Below are 14,969 nucleotides of genomic sequence, written 5' to 3'. Positions count from 1 at the left end.
AAATAGAATGCTTATTACTGGTTGCTTGTTGTTAAAAAAATGTATCATCTTTATCCTTGATGAGACGTCTTTACATCCTCGTTTCCCTAGTTACATTTGGGGATAAATCTCACATAATGTAGATGTTTTTTGATTTTTAATCCTCGACATTAGAAAATGTAGGAAGAGATAGTGACGCGCTATTTCACAGCAATGGCTGAATTCTTTCAAATTGACACCTTTAGCAGAAAGCAATGTTTAACTAATGTTGTTCAACCCTTTTCAGTAAGTAATATACGGTAGTGTCATAGTGTAAGCTGCAAAACTGAAAGGTAATGAATTTTAAACTCTTTCAGAGAGATCAAAATGCCAAATGTCAAATATGACTGTATCTTGTTGCTTAAAGATTTCCAAGGGATCAAAATCTTGTCAGTTTGTACTGTTAGTTAGATCACTTTTAAAGTGATAATCTCTTAGATTTTCATTTAAATAAATGTCTCCAAATGAGATAACACAATGGTGATTGAGTCTATGGCCCACTGATGAAAGCCTTTGCATTTGCAGTATTACAGACTGGCTGTCTGGTGCGGCTTTCGCAGAATAAATCCCAAGCAGCGCCCAGTAAGTGACGCGTTTTCCATCAGCCAGCAGTGGTTGATCTGCCAGAGAGGGTAGGCGGAGCTAAGCGGCTGCTTTTCTCTGCAAGTGCGAGAAAACAGTAATCTACTATGGCTGAACACACAAAGAAAAGATGGATGACTACAGATACAATTTCAAAAATAAGTGAAAATCCAAAGAAAAAGAAACAAACTCGACGCTCAGATGAAGGCAAACAGTCTGAAAAGGAAAGCGACCGTCAGCCAGGAAAATCAAGAGTTACAACCGGAGCCAACCGTGGACGTCACACATGCGACACTGTCTGGATACTGTTTATCGCCAAAGGTGCCGCCAAAGAGAACCAAACTGAAGTATTCTTGTTCGTATGTTGTAGTTTACAAGTATTTACAACTTATTTACAGTGATAGCATAGTGTATTCAAACAGCTGGCAGTGTATAAATCCACAATGACTGTTACATTTAATGTCCAAAATAGTGATTTATGACACATCTGTTAACTGGCTCTCTGATCGTAACTGGACTCTGTATAAGTGCTTATTTTTAATACAGGTGTGCTAACTGGAATGGTCAACCTGTTAAGTCGACGCTTTATGTTTAAAATGCCCTGGCATTAGCTGCCAGACAAATATAAGTATGTTATTCATAAAATCAAATCAAATTTAAAGGATCATAGATTTTAGTTTCAGGTTGTTTTCTTTTAATTTTCAAAATCTTCTTTAAAAATCTAATTTTCTCTAATACTCCGCTAAATGGAATATAAAATGCTAATTTAAAGGGACTAGGCCCACTCTAACGCATGTTAACGTGCAGGGACTGAACCCTGAAGGTTTCAGAGCAGTAAAAGTCTTGCTGCTGGATGTTCCCGTCTGTGATCCTTCAGAGTTGTGTGATGCTGTGTGAAGTGAGGCTGGAGGCCAGGTCGTAGTCTTCCTGCAGCTGGTAGTGTCTGAAACAGCTGTGCCTGTGCCGCTCCACAAGTGCAGGGCTGCAGTAGCCCTGCTCGGCCGGCGTCTGCTGCCAGCTGCTGACGTCCTCCTGTGCGTGGTGTCCCGGCAGGTGCATGCTCACCTGTGCGCCCGAGCCCAGCCTGTGCAGGATGTCCGCGTTGAACTGGTACGTGAGTTTGCGTCGCACCTTCATGATCTCCCCAGTGCGGCTGTAGTTCCTCAGAGCTCGGGCCATCTTCTGATAGGTCATGGTCTTGCGGTTGCCCTTGCGTTGGCCCCAGCACTCGGCCAGCTTCTCCTTGTTCTTGGAGATGAAGTGGAAGGTGCCGCTGCCGCTGTCCGTCCACTGGATGGAGTCGCCCATGTTGGGGTCGTTCAGAGCCTCGTGGAGGTACTCGTAGAGTCTGAGCTTCTTACGGCCTGAGGACGATAAATCTTGTTTTAGAGATGAAAGAAAAAACATGAACTGGTGAAATAAAGAACACTTAAATGTGTTTACCTTTGCTGCTCCTCGGTGGAGGTAAAACTGAGTAGAATTGAGGTACTTCATTTTGCACAGAGTGACCCAACGAGACATCAGGCATGACCTGAGGCCAAGACTGCTGCTGAGAGAGAAACATATAAATATAATAAAAAGTTTTCCTTTGTAATACTTTACAATAAGGGTATAAGATTAATTACTTATGTTGCTTTAATGCAGGATGTTCCATGAATTTGTGTCTGTTTTTACAGATATTAAAATACACATTGCTTTATCATCAGTATTTATTTCCACTACTTACAGCCATGTCATTCCAGTCATACCCAGGAGCGGCTACATCAGACGGGTGTGTGACGAGGCAGCAGGAGATCTGACACTGCAGCGATGTCTGCTGCAAGGCCAGAGACTCATAATACGTGTACTCTGAAGAGATAAAAGGAAAACATCAAATATAAAGTTAATTTGAGAGATACAATCAATCAGAACAGCTTTCAAATAAGAAAAAAAAGGCAAATTTTTGAGCACAAAAAATGAAAACAAAAATATACATTTAAAATCACATATTTTTGCAGCAAATTATGCAGATATTTTGTCTGTACCTGAGTCGTAATATGAGTGATTTGAATGCTGTTGAATCACATCAATCGCATCCTGGAAGTGTTGGTTCATGTCGCTGTCCAAGGAGGTCTAGAATCGAAAAGATACAGTAAGAAATCAACTAAATTTCACTCTTGAAAAATCTCTAACATAATGCACTTTTTTCCTTTTAATAGATATAAAATGAAGCACCTGAGATTATAAAACTGAATTCTTAGCATCCTTACAACTCACCATCTTTGAACTCTGATTGTTCCTCCTATTGCGGCCTGTCTAAGGACTGTCTGTCTAAATTAGTGCAGGTGTGCAGGATTCACACAGGACAGGTATTTATATTCTGCAGACCCCCCCCCCCCCCCACCTGCTCACAGGCAAGAGAGGCCGGTCAATTTAAATGTCCCGTTCACTTCTTCTTTTTTGGAAGCGCGGATCAGATACACATCTGAGGATCACTCTCTCGTCTCATGGAGCAGATCACAATCTGCGGACAACAAAAAAACTCTTTTATTGCGCGCTCGACCCTGGAATACCACCGATTCTCTGGCTGACCTGAGAATTTGCATACAGGGCGAGATACGCATCAAACATGCGCGCTTATTATCTGTGCTGTTCAGTAATACATTTTTCTGTAAGTTGAAATTTGAGCTTATAGAAATGCAGGAAGTGTTTCACTGTGGTCCTTTGTTTTCTGGCAAATAAAAAAAGTAAATGAGTGAATATTTGCATTAAATGAGTGAAGCTGCCAGTGAGACCGGGGCTGGGCAAACAATGGAAAACCACTAACTTCCAATACACCTCAGGACATTTATACATTGTTGCTGGTAGAGACAATGAATAAATGTTTACATTATAAATTAGCAAGTCATGTCATCTCTTTAATATCAAAATCTTTACTGTGAATGTTTAAAAAGTAATGTCTGTGAAGGTTCTCAGTCGTCCAGCTCATTGTTTAATCCGTCTGTTCAGAACTGAAGAAGCTTTTTCGTATTCAAGAATTTCAGAAGTCCAGTCGCCTTTTGGATTAAACCTTCAATTAAAAAGTAATAATTGCACTTTTTAAAAAAGCTTTTATTTTGAAAATCTGGCATTACTTTGCAAAAAAAGAAATAAAAAGTTACATTTTCCATGCAATTTTAAAAGTTTAAAACATTTGCATTTGTAAATCATCTGAGACCCTGCAAACTAAATCCTCCTCTCCATCAATAAAGAGACATAGCAAACTTTTTTTTTACATAATAAAGTTTTTGCTTTCTTTTTCTTACTTCCGCTTGCTTTGTTTTTAAGAGATGTTTATTGTACCGTCTTTAAAAGTTGCTGTAAAAATTACAATGATCTGCTACAGTTTTAAAACATAGTTTTAACTGTTTTTTTGTCCATTTATTAAATCCTGTTATAACAGAGTGCACTGAAAACAAGTTCCACTGGTGTGAAGCTGAAGCGAAATCAAAACAATAACTGTGACAATTTGAATTTGCAATTGACCAGAACCCCATAAACACTGGTTCAGATAAACGTGACAATAAAGGTTAATGGTTAATAATGTGGTCATTACTGTTAAACTCAGCCGCCGCTTGTTTTGTCTCGCGTTGACGCCGACCCCCCCCCTCCCTGTTCAAATAAACACAAGCTTTTTTTGAGAAGTCCATTTATCTCAGGCGTGCAGTTTTAAATATCAACCGACTCGCGCCTGAAGTTCCCCTTTCAGCCCGCTTGTAGTGCGGCGGCAGTCAGGCCTGAGCCCTGAGCTGGAACCACTATGGAAACAAAGAAATGGAGACGCACAGATTATAGCGAGGACAAAAGTGACACTATTAGATCACAGGAGCAGTCTGATGACTTTATTTGATGTCATGTGACCAGATTAGTGTCATGATGATTTTGTTTTTACTCACCAACAGTGTTTTTCCCAAAGAAAAACACCTTGTCACAGTAAATCACCATTGTGTGTGTGTGTGTTTTAGTGTGAATGTGCGTGTATAGGGGAGGAAGGAGTGTCTGTGGGTGCATGCATGCAAATATGCATGTGTGCATGTGTGTGTGTGTGTGTTTCCTCCCTGTGCAGCACGCTGATAAAAAACAAAGAACCACAAACCTCGTCCTCTCACCCTCTCCGTCTCTCCTTCGTTCCATTCCGGGTGAAACTTTTGGTGAAACAAATCAACACCGTAAATTTCAGACCGCAGCCTGTCGGCCTGCAGCGGTGGCCTGACAGATGTGTGCTGCTGTTTGGGCTGTGTGGGACGAAGAGTTGGCTCCCTCAGCAGGGTGGTCTGTGGGGGTCTCAGGAAAGTTGCTTTCAACAGTTGACTGTGTACTGTAGAGTGATATAATCACCAGTCATAGTTCTTCTGTCCTATTCTACACTGTAAAACTAAAGTTACTTCTTTCGTTAATAAAAGAAGTAACTAACCTCAGTCTTCAAGGAAATTTGACGTAACTCATCCTAATGAATTAGCAGTAACTTAAAAATGATTATTGTGGTAATTTTTGGAACACTTTAAGTTGGGATTACAGTTGATTACAGTTAAGTTACATTAACTTATTTAGTCTTAATTGAGGTCATAGCATTTTTAAACAGGGCTGCTCTCAGTGGCGGCTGGTAAAAAAATATTCTAGGTGGGGCTGTGCTGTGCCATACTCAGTTTTTAACAAGTCCATGCAAGGCCAACAGTTTTAAAAAGTAAACACTGGAAGCAAAATAGTGCATTTACACGGCTACATCCAGCTAGCCAAGCCTTTCTGGTGTACCAGTTGTGAGAAAATCCTCTGGTGTAGGTTTTACCTTTTTCACTCGCTTGTTGGTTGATCTGGCTGATCCGGTCCAGTTTCTTTAATCCGTAATTTTTCACTTAAACTTCTTCTCTCCGGGGCGCTGGTTTGGCTCGGTTGGTAGAGCAGGCGCCCCATGTATAGAGGCTACAGTCCTCGTCGCACTGATCGCAGGTTCGACTCCCGGTCTGCCGATCCATTTGGTGCATGTCATCCCCTACTCTCTGCTCCCCACATTTCCTGTCTGTCTTCAGCTATCCTATGAATAAAGGCAAAAAAAGCCAAAAAAATAATCTTTAAAAAAAAAAAAAAAACTTCTTCTCTCGAACGGATTTTGAAGTCGAGAGTGTACAGATTTGTTTGCGGTTGTCAGCGTCCATCATTGTCATTTCCATCACTCATAGACTGATCAGACTTCAACCACAGAGACTAACTAAATTTACCCGAAGAGCGATTTATATATATTACATATTTAAATAAGTAATTTTGTTAATATTAGCGCCCTAGCGCCCTCTATTGGCCCGCCGCCACCGGCGGCTCTGATCCAGTTTTTCCCGGTTCAGATGTAAAATTTGACGCAAAGCGGTAGCTGGCAGCCTACGGTAACACTGATTGCTGTAAGGGTGGCAGCTGCATCATGATGGTGCATGTCTGCTGAAAAAAATTGAAATAAAACTATTATATATAATAGTAATAATATTAATATAAAATATTAGCAGCAATTAAATCCAATGTAATGAGGTGTGTCTCATTTGTCCAAGTGAGTGTTTGACTCGAGACACTGGGTCACATGACTGGTTACAATGTTACAATTTCATTTAGCAGACGCTTTTGCCCAAAACAACATACATCTATAAGTTAATGATCTATGCATTCATATCCGATGGCTATGCCGGGAGCAATTCAGGGTTCAGTGTCTCGCCCAAGGACACTTCGACATGTAGCCTGTAGCAGTCAGGGATCGAACCCCCAACCTTCCACAGCCGCCCCTGTGGCATTTTTTAGATAGAAAAAAATGCATCAAAAATGCGTCTTATACATTGAATTTTAAAGTATTTATTTTGTGTTAATGCAACTTGAAAGGTTTAAGGTAATCAGTTTCCTCAATTGGAATGAGTCGACACAGGAGAGTTTAAAGTCGAGATAAACTACTTCACTAAGTTCATCTTACTTCATTGATAAGTTCAAAATACTCACTCATTTTAAGTTCAATACACTGAATGTAATGGGTACTGTGTACTTCATTTATTTAAGTTACCTTTACAATAAGGGGCTGCACGGTGGTGCAGTGGTTAGCGCTCACAGCTAGAAGGTCCCCGGTTCAAACCCTGGTTTGGGCAAGGTGGGCCTTTCTGTGTGGAGTTTGCATGTTCTCCTCGTGCATGCGTTGGTTCCCTCCGGGGTCTCCGGCTTCCTCCCACAGTCCAAAGACATGCTTGTAAGGTTAATTGGTGACTCTAAATTGCCCATAGGTGTGGGTGTGAGTGCGAAAGTTTGTCTGTCTCTATGTGTCGGCCCTGTGATTGACTGGCGACCAGTCCAGGGTGTACCCCGCCGTTTCCCAATGACAGCCGGGATAGGCTCCAGCCCCCCCGCGACCCTGAACGGGATAAGTGGTATAGATAATGGATGGATGGATGGACCTTTACAATAAATAAAAGAGTTGGTTTCCTCAAATGGTTTGAGTTAAACTCATCAGGTTTTACAGTTCACTTGGAGACATTAAGCCCTCACATCTATAAAAACGTACAGCTTACTCTCATTCACTGTAAACACAGAATCATTTCACATGACTCGACACAGTTAAATTATTTTACTTACTTTTCTGTTGTGTTTTTTTAAGTAAACCATTCTTTTCTTTTAGGGTCTATTTAATTGTATTCGGTTGAGTTCTCTACTATTCAGTTCTGTGACATTCTGTTGTTCTTGTTGTGTTCTATTGTGTTTTAATTATCTATAATATTATCCATATTATATATTTTTATATATATTTAACCTCTTTAAAGAATAATTTTCACGTTTTCAATTTTCAAGTTCTGACACTATGTTGCCAACCTCACATTATCATTTGTTTCACTGCAGTACCTTTACTGCTATTATCTGAGTATTATAATGTTGAGTGTGTCAGTAAAGCCATGTTTATTATGTGGTTAGGAGTGTGTGTGTGTGTGTGTGTGTGTGTGGAGAGGGAAGAAAGCCGTGGAGCTAAAGAGACTCATGTTTGTCTATGAAAGAGTAGCAGTATACTTTCAGGCAGAGCAGACATGCTGCAGCTTTATCTCTCCAAACAAAGAAGCACTTTCCTTCCCCTTCTCGATTCAATAGCTGCGTGTTTGCCGGCTCCAATGTGGGAACGGCAGGCTGACCGCAGCACAGTCAACACTATTGTTCTTCTTTATTTACTGGTACTCGATGAAAATCAAGAAGTGTCAAAGCTTCTGGCACATAATTGGTCTATATCAGGCTGCATGCTGGTGTGACCGCAGAGTTATAATCTTTATATGAGATCATGTTCGTGTGCTGGGATAGAGCATCAGAAGAAAAGAGATAAACATGGCTGCTGCCGGCTGCTTCATTGTGTTTTAGCTGCATTTTATATTTAAGCGTTGTATGCAGTGAAAAAGGATGCAAACATTGCTTTTAAAAAAAATCTATTTTGCAGCAGGTTGCTTCCATATCCAAAGGAAAATTAAAGTTTTGAAGAATCCCATCACACAGAAAAGATGCCGAATATTTAATCACTGTGTTCTTGCTCCTTTTGTCCTAAATGGCTAAATGACTGAAATGTTGCTGCCTGACCAGCAGATGGCAGGATGGAGCAGCAAACCAAACACATGGCACATATCTTCTAAATTCCTTCCCTCAGGAGGAGAGCAGAAGTTACCTGGCATTTTTGACCCCTGTCCCCTGTCCCATGATATAATGTCCACAGGGGAAGTTAGCAATGTTGATAAAGGGATTACGTGGTGAAACTTAAGCAGAACTTAGAAAGGCCAAAACTTCTATGTAAAAAGTCTAAAAAGGAAGTAACCTGCTTTGCTGCTTTCAGGTTTGTTTGATCACTCTGTGCGTTTGTATTCGAATCTCTTGCTCTCCTAACACAGTGGGGTCAAAGGTCAGTCCAGATAGAAGGGTTAAGTCTCTGTTTAGGTTCATATCAGGTGCATATGTTTGACTTTAAATGCCTTTCAGATAGCAGAAAATACAGAACAGATGTTCATAACACCATAAAACAGCAGTTCATTAGAATTCAGGTGCAGCAGGTCCCCTGATATTTAATTGGATGACCACTGCTTAAACACTGACTTTCTAATGTAGCTTTTGATAACAATAGATGTATGTGATTTCGTATAGGTTACTAAAGGTGTCTAAAAATAGGTGATGTAAAGTCCTTTTTAGTTCCCATAACAAAGGGAGTTCCTCAAGGTTCTATTCTTGGACCACTGTTTACTTCATTCTCGTTATTCTATTCAAGCTGCCACTCTCCTTCACAGCTATCATTAAACCTCCTTAAAAAACATGTTTATAACGAAATTGAACCAATGCTACAGTCAAATAGTGTATCAGTTTTGTTAATGAAACGCTTTTCATTATCTCGAGAGCTGAAACGCACAAATATTCCCTTTCAAATCTTTAAACCACGATTTGGACAGCCAAGACAATTTATTTAATGTCATCCTCACGATACAGAAAGCTGCCCTAGTTGGCTGAACATCCGAGCCGCAGTTCTTTCGTCAAGCGTAGAGTTGCACCAAGAGGAACTATCTGTCTCATTCTGTACTGTCTGGTGAAGTAACAAGAGACACAATCACACAAAGAAACATTAAACACACATCATCAAGTTTCAGGATCCTTTAACATTGTAACTTACATGATTGAGTTAACATTCCAGATTTACATTACATGGCTAAGTTTCCTCAGAGATCTACTGCATACAGAACAAACAAAGGCCATGAGCTCTGCTGTGAGCTGAGGTAGCACAAAATCCCAAAAATCTAATGAATGTGTCTCATTTTAACTATGATACAAAGGTTGTCAGAGATTAAAATCCAGAATTCAAGATTGAAGTGGAATATTTCATTTGGAATAGATTTACAAAAGACCTGTGTTGAATGTGTAATGCGGGGTTAGAGGGGAGACGTTCTACTTTTTGCAGTAGGCAACAGCACCATATGCTACTACTCCTACAACAGCTACTAAAGCAGCGCCTCCAAACAGCAGCTCAGTGGAGCTCCGTTTTTTGGTAGTCTTTGGTAGAGTGGTGGGCTTTGGCTCCGGCTTTTCCGGCCCCTCTTGAGAGGTTTCAACTGAATGTTCCTCCACATCCGAGAGGGGAATCGGTGAGAATTTTAGTTGCTCAAGGCTCTCTATAGGAGGCTCCACTTCCATCGGTGCAAAGATGAACGGAGGGTGGAGCCCTTCAGTAATATAAGGCTCCTCAGCTTCAGAGGCTGTGGTTGAGGGGATCGGTGTAGACGTAGTGGATGGCGGATGGAGCCTGACGATAGGCAGAGGAGGCAGGGCCATCGGCGGAACCACCTGCATGAACCCTGCACGCCCCCTTTCCAGTCGAGGCTCCTCTGCTGACACCAGGAGCCCTTCAGTTTCTGGGGCTTGGAGCTCCTGCTCCTCCTCCCTCAGCTCAACCAGCTCCCTCTCCCCACCCAAAACACTCAACACGCTCGACTGCAGCTCATCATCTTCTTCCCCCTCTTCCCTCTCCTCCTCCTCCTCGGCCTCCTCGAGCATCTCGGCCTCCTCTCGCTCCAGGTGGACCATGTCAGAGTTGGAGGAGTGGTTCTCCTCTCCGGCCTGAACCGCCCCGTCACTGCTGTCCAGGCTCTTAGTGTCCTCGGGGTCCATGTCTCCCATCGTCGACCAGGACTCTGCCAGCAGGCTCTCACTCTGCCAGGGTCCGGGGCTCTCTGTATGGGTCAGAGGAAGAGCAGCAGGGCTGGGGCTGAGGGAGCTGGCCTCCCTGCCGCCTCCCTCCCCCCTCCTGGACTCGGCTGGGTCCTTACCCTCCAGAGTGAAGGCTGGGACCTGCAGAGACGAAGTATAAAGCAGTCAAAAAGAGCTCAACTATGTGCTATTTGTAGAGTACGCTTTTGCATCTTTTACTGAGGACAAAGTTGTGTCTAAACTTTTTGTTTCTGTATCTGAAATATCTGCACTGTCTAACCTGCTATTGCTTCAAACATACACAGTTTAAATAGCTACTGTGGACTGATTCAAAGTATATTTGTAAAAACTAAAACAAGAGCTGAAGTTGGTGCAAAGTCACCAATCATTGATGTTAAACGAATGCTTACACATATTTGAGCTTGCAAAGATAAGAAGAATGATATGGGTGTTAGCTATAGCTGGTTGGTTAGCTTTGCTTAGCACAATGGCAAGAACAATGGGGAACAGCTAGCATGGCACTGTCAAAAAGGTAGCAAAATCCAGCTACCATCATATGTAAAGCTCATTAACTTGCCTGGTAAGCTAATAAATAGACTGGTTAGTTGTGACCCCAGTCTTTATGCTAAGCTAAGCTAACCAGCTTTAGATTTAGCAGACAGACATGGGAGGGGAATCGATTCCTCATTGTACACTTGACAAGAAAGCTAATAATCGTATTTATCAAACATTTTGTAACACGCTTACTTTTAAGTTTTTTTCATCATCTGATGCAACCTGATTAAAATTTTCAGAATAACTTTGATTCGATTTTTAATGTTTAAGTTAGTCACAAAAACAAGTATAAATTTAAATCTTCTCAGGGGCGTGTCCGCAGGGTGGCCTAGGGGTGGCAAGGGCCCCTCTTGAAAACTGATTGACCACCCCAGGTGCCACCCTATAATCAGAAACTTTGATTGGCTATCTGCCAAGTCAGGGGCGGGACTTCAGTTTAAACCAATTTCCTCGGCTGTGACTTTTGCATTCCTTTGTGGTACCAAAAGAAAATACCATCCGGCAACACATCAAGAATTATTACAATTTTCTGCAAACAATAACTTCAGAATATCAGAATAATTTGGACACAAACAGTGGCTTAGTAACAATAAGCGACATGCTTATTTTGTCAACATGTCTGTGATCTCAGTGACATCAGAGGGGCTGTGGTTGGAAAAAGTTGCTCACTGGCTGCTCTGTATTGCAGCGGCTGTGACTATCTATAGCCTCGACCTGCATATCTTACTATGTTTAGGCACCATATACATCTCCATCTGTCACCCAGGAGTGGAAGCTATTCCAGTGATTTCACATGACGTGGGAGCAGGAACATGAAATGGAAGTGACATATTATTAGTATTGTCTGAGGCACCTAATCCCAACAGTTAAACTCAGTCTCGCAAATACTGACAAATCATAATTTGACCACCAGAGTTAGAAATCTGAATCAAAACCCACTTTCCATATTATTGGTGACTCTCAAGGTGACCCTCTTCACCCCTTGTGCCATGTCTCAGCATTGATTGCAGAAAGTATTCACCCCCACGCCAGGCCCAGAATAGATACTCTCGACACTCGCTCGTCACTATCTGTAATGTTGTATCACAGTCAGACACGGGGCCTGTCTGTGTTTCCTCCGGTTTCAGACAAGTGTTTCCTAACAAGGTTTTGAACCCCAACCGTAACTTGTAAAGCCTAGTGGATGGATGCATTCCTGTAGCACAATGCATGCTGGGAGTTTTGTTTGGTTCAAAGTACATCTTGTGTACTTAAGTAATCTCCCATTTAATCCAGTTTGCTCCAGCATCTTTTGTTGCAATGCATGTTCTGTATCAAATTAATTGGAGAGGACAAATCATTTAGCAGCCTTTCCAGAGCTTTAACATCTGAGATGTTGCTTTTTACTGTAGCTGCAGCATTAGGTCAAATGTTTGGTTTTACTGTAAGTTGGATTTTGCAAAAAATAAATAACATGGACATCTAAATGTGTGTTTGATTTTTTTTTTTTAAGTGAAACAGTTTAAAAAACACCGAGGCCTTCTGGTGGTCTGGGGCCTGAGGTGCCGGCAGTGACCCCTGTCTGTTTCTGGCCAGTACCTGATCTTCTCTTTCTTTTACCACATTCCCTGTCTTGCTCTCTATCATTATTAACCTATACAAGATGAAATGACTGAAAATATCATTTGAGAATTACAATTATACAAATGTACTGTACATATTGGCTAAGGTTTGGATTTTGCATTGCAGTGTTGTTTACATTTACACCCATCACTGGAGTACAGCATCACCTGCAGATGTTTGGGTTGGGACCCATCAAAGGGTCAAAAGGTGGAATCAAAGCTGCAACAGAGACATATTTCTGCTCCATAAAATGTCCCTTTGTCCCGGCCTCTAAGAATAATGGAAGTTAAAAATTATTAGTGTTTATTCTTGATGTCTAAAACAGTATTTATTTTGTGCTGCCTCACAAGGGAAAGCAAACCCCACACCTCTCTGTTATGCAACAACTATTTGTGCAATAAAACCCGCAGCTGGACAAAATCAATAAAAAGGCTTATGAGGCCTTGAATGAACATTTGCAGAACACAGTGTTGCCTTTAAAGAGCCAAACAGCCTCATTATTTTGTTTTTACATAATCAGCTCTGCTTTTTATTCCTAATAATTAAAACATTTCACATGTTTTACTTCTAAAATCCTTAAGGTCATGTCATTCCAGCTCCTCCAGCGTGAGCAGAATGAAACAGCCGCCTCCCAGACGTCACTAATTTAATGACAGTAGCTGCCATATTGTCTGCCCCCTGCTGTGCGTCCTGTGACCTGTGCCGCCCTCTCTCCCACACTGACTCAGTGAAACATTGACGGTGAACACATTAACGTTTAAACCTGTCATACCCAGACACTGATCTGTGTTTGCACCCTCGAAGAAATAAATCAATCTTTTCCACACTGTGTGTGATCCTCCTGTACTTACTGGCCTACTTGAGTAATTGGATTTCCATTGATCCGATCCCAGTCATAACAGACTCCTGCTGAGGTGAATGATCAGGGAGATTTAGGGCACTGTTTCTGTGCTAATGTGTGAGGAGGAAAAATCTGATATCAGAGGCCAGATTTTTAGAAAAGGTCAGACTTCAATGTCAAAGTGCGAGGGGATTGGTTGATAAGACAAAAGCAGCCATTTGTAGAAGTTTCTTGTGCTTGTGCAAGGTGAGATTTTGCCCTTGACGACATCAGACTGACCCTCAATGACCCCTGTAGCACTGACATGTTCACAGATTACCCTTTTAACAAAGCATGGCACACAGAGGCCACAAAATTAGATCACATTCTTGATCTAAAAAAGTCTACATTCTTCATTCTACCTTCCTTTCCTTTCCAACCTTCTGCCACGTAAATAAAGAGAAATAAAACGTCCTAGCATACCTGTGTCCTCCTGGCGCGGGGCTGAAGGAGCTGCTAGATGAGAAGATCAAAGTGAGATTTGCGTTCAGACACGAAGCCACGAAACAACAGGAAGGCAGACAAGCATGCTGGAGCTGGCACAGGAGTAACAAGGTGGACAAGCTGTGCAAAAAATCTCTCCCTCCCTCCCTCTCCCTCTCTCCCTCGCTCTCACCCACCCCACTTCCCAAATCCATGACATAACACTTGGCTGGGGAGCAGTCAGTGGTGACTTTGCTGTCTGTTCACAGTGAGAAAGGCTTTGAATAATGTAAATAAAAAAGAAGAAATTATCTAGTTTCTTGATCAGACTTTACTCTGTGTGTTCAGGGTCAACAGGGGTCAGTGAGTTTGTATTTCATCGTGCAAACAATCTGTGGAGTTTTATGTTCTCCCTCCAAACAGCAGATTATCAGTCAGTCCCCGGTGTGCTGTGAGTCGGTGACACCGAGTGGAAACGCACGTCAGATTGGGTGAAGAGCTATTTCTAAAGCTGAACTTTCCAAGTTCTACTTCCCTCTGCTGGAGAGACACGTTACCAGACTGGAAACTATGCCAGGAGGGTTTAATGAGGCACACTGACACAGCACCAACCACCAGCCAGCTTAAAACCTTTAACCTGACCTGCTGCCATCTGCTGAGTGATACCATTGGATTTAAAGTGTGCGGATACAACAGTAAAATTAATTATATCTATGCAAGCAAATAAAAAAACATATTACATATAAGATGCAAAAGTTCATGCCAAGTCTCTGATCAATTATTCTACGGTTCACTCTGCCATTTTCTGGAGCTAGTTATCAAATCTCAAAGTATTTTCAGGTGACTGATAATAGTGTGTGCAATGTTATACTTATACTCCTATTATTGCTAAACAAAGAATATAATTTTAATAAATGAGAAGTTGTTAAATATAAATAAAGAAAAATGGTTGCTGTAAGCTGATTGTTGAAAATCCTAATGAACCATTGCTACATCCCTACAGGAACATTTTACACCAAATAAAATGTTATAGCGTTTTTATTGATAATGTATTTTATTTGTTGTTTTGATTGTAAAAACTACACTTTAAATGAAACCTAGTTTGTTCAGTATATAAAATATAACTTTTTTTTTTTTTTCATACTCCTCTATAAAAACCAATATTTTACTGAATTATATATAACAGTTGTGAATGTATGAATAGTAAAAAACAAAC

The 14,969-nt window shown here is 41.3% G+C and overlaps 2 protein-coding genes across 2 annotated transcripts; both read right to left on the bottom strand.

The window, feature by feature from the left end:
* Nucleotides 1-1,409: 1,409 nt before the first annotated feature.
* Nucleotides 1,410-5,774, bottom strand: spic (Spi-C transcription factor (Spi-1/PU.1 related)). The gene is made up of 6 exons (XM_069671569.1): nt 5,744-5,774; nt 4,728-4,936; nt 2,625-2,712; nt 2,327-2,448; nt 2,044-2,149; nt 1,410-1,964 (listed from the first exon to the last, which is right to left on the bottom strand). The coding sequence occupies exons 1-6, from the start codon at nt 5,772-5,774 to the stop codon at nt 1,474-1,476; spliced, it is 1,047 nt and encodes a 348-aa protein (XP_069527670.1). The 3' UTR covers nt 1,410-1,473.
* Nucleotides 5,775-9,168: 3,394 nt separating this feature from the next.
* LOC138599732 (bcl-2-like protein 13) lies at nt 9,169-13,834 on the bottom strand. Its single transcript, XM_069671487.1, has 2 exons — nt 13,754-13,834; nt 9,169-10,434 (listed from the first exon to the last, which is right to left on the bottom strand). The coding sequence occupies exon 2, from the start codon at nt 10,261-10,263 to the stop codon at nt 9,535-9,537; it is 729 nt and encodes a 242-aa protein (XP_069527588.1). The 5' UTR covers nt 10,264-10,434; nt 13,754-13,834; the 3' UTR covers nt 9,169-9,534.
* Nucleotides 13,835-14,969: the final 1,135 nt, after the last annotated feature.

This window comes from Semicossyphus pulcher, unplaced genomic scaffold (genome assembly GCF_022749685.1).
Source record: "Semicossyphus pulcher isolate SPU_LCO1_2020_fin unplaced genomic scaffold, fSemPul1.0.p SCAF_20, whole genome shotgun sequence".
Lineage (NCBI taxonomy): Eukaryota > Metazoa > Chordata > Actinopteri > Labriformes > Labridae > Semicossyphus > Semicossyphus pulcher.
This window is presented reverse-complemented; position numbering and strand designations above follow the sequence as displayed.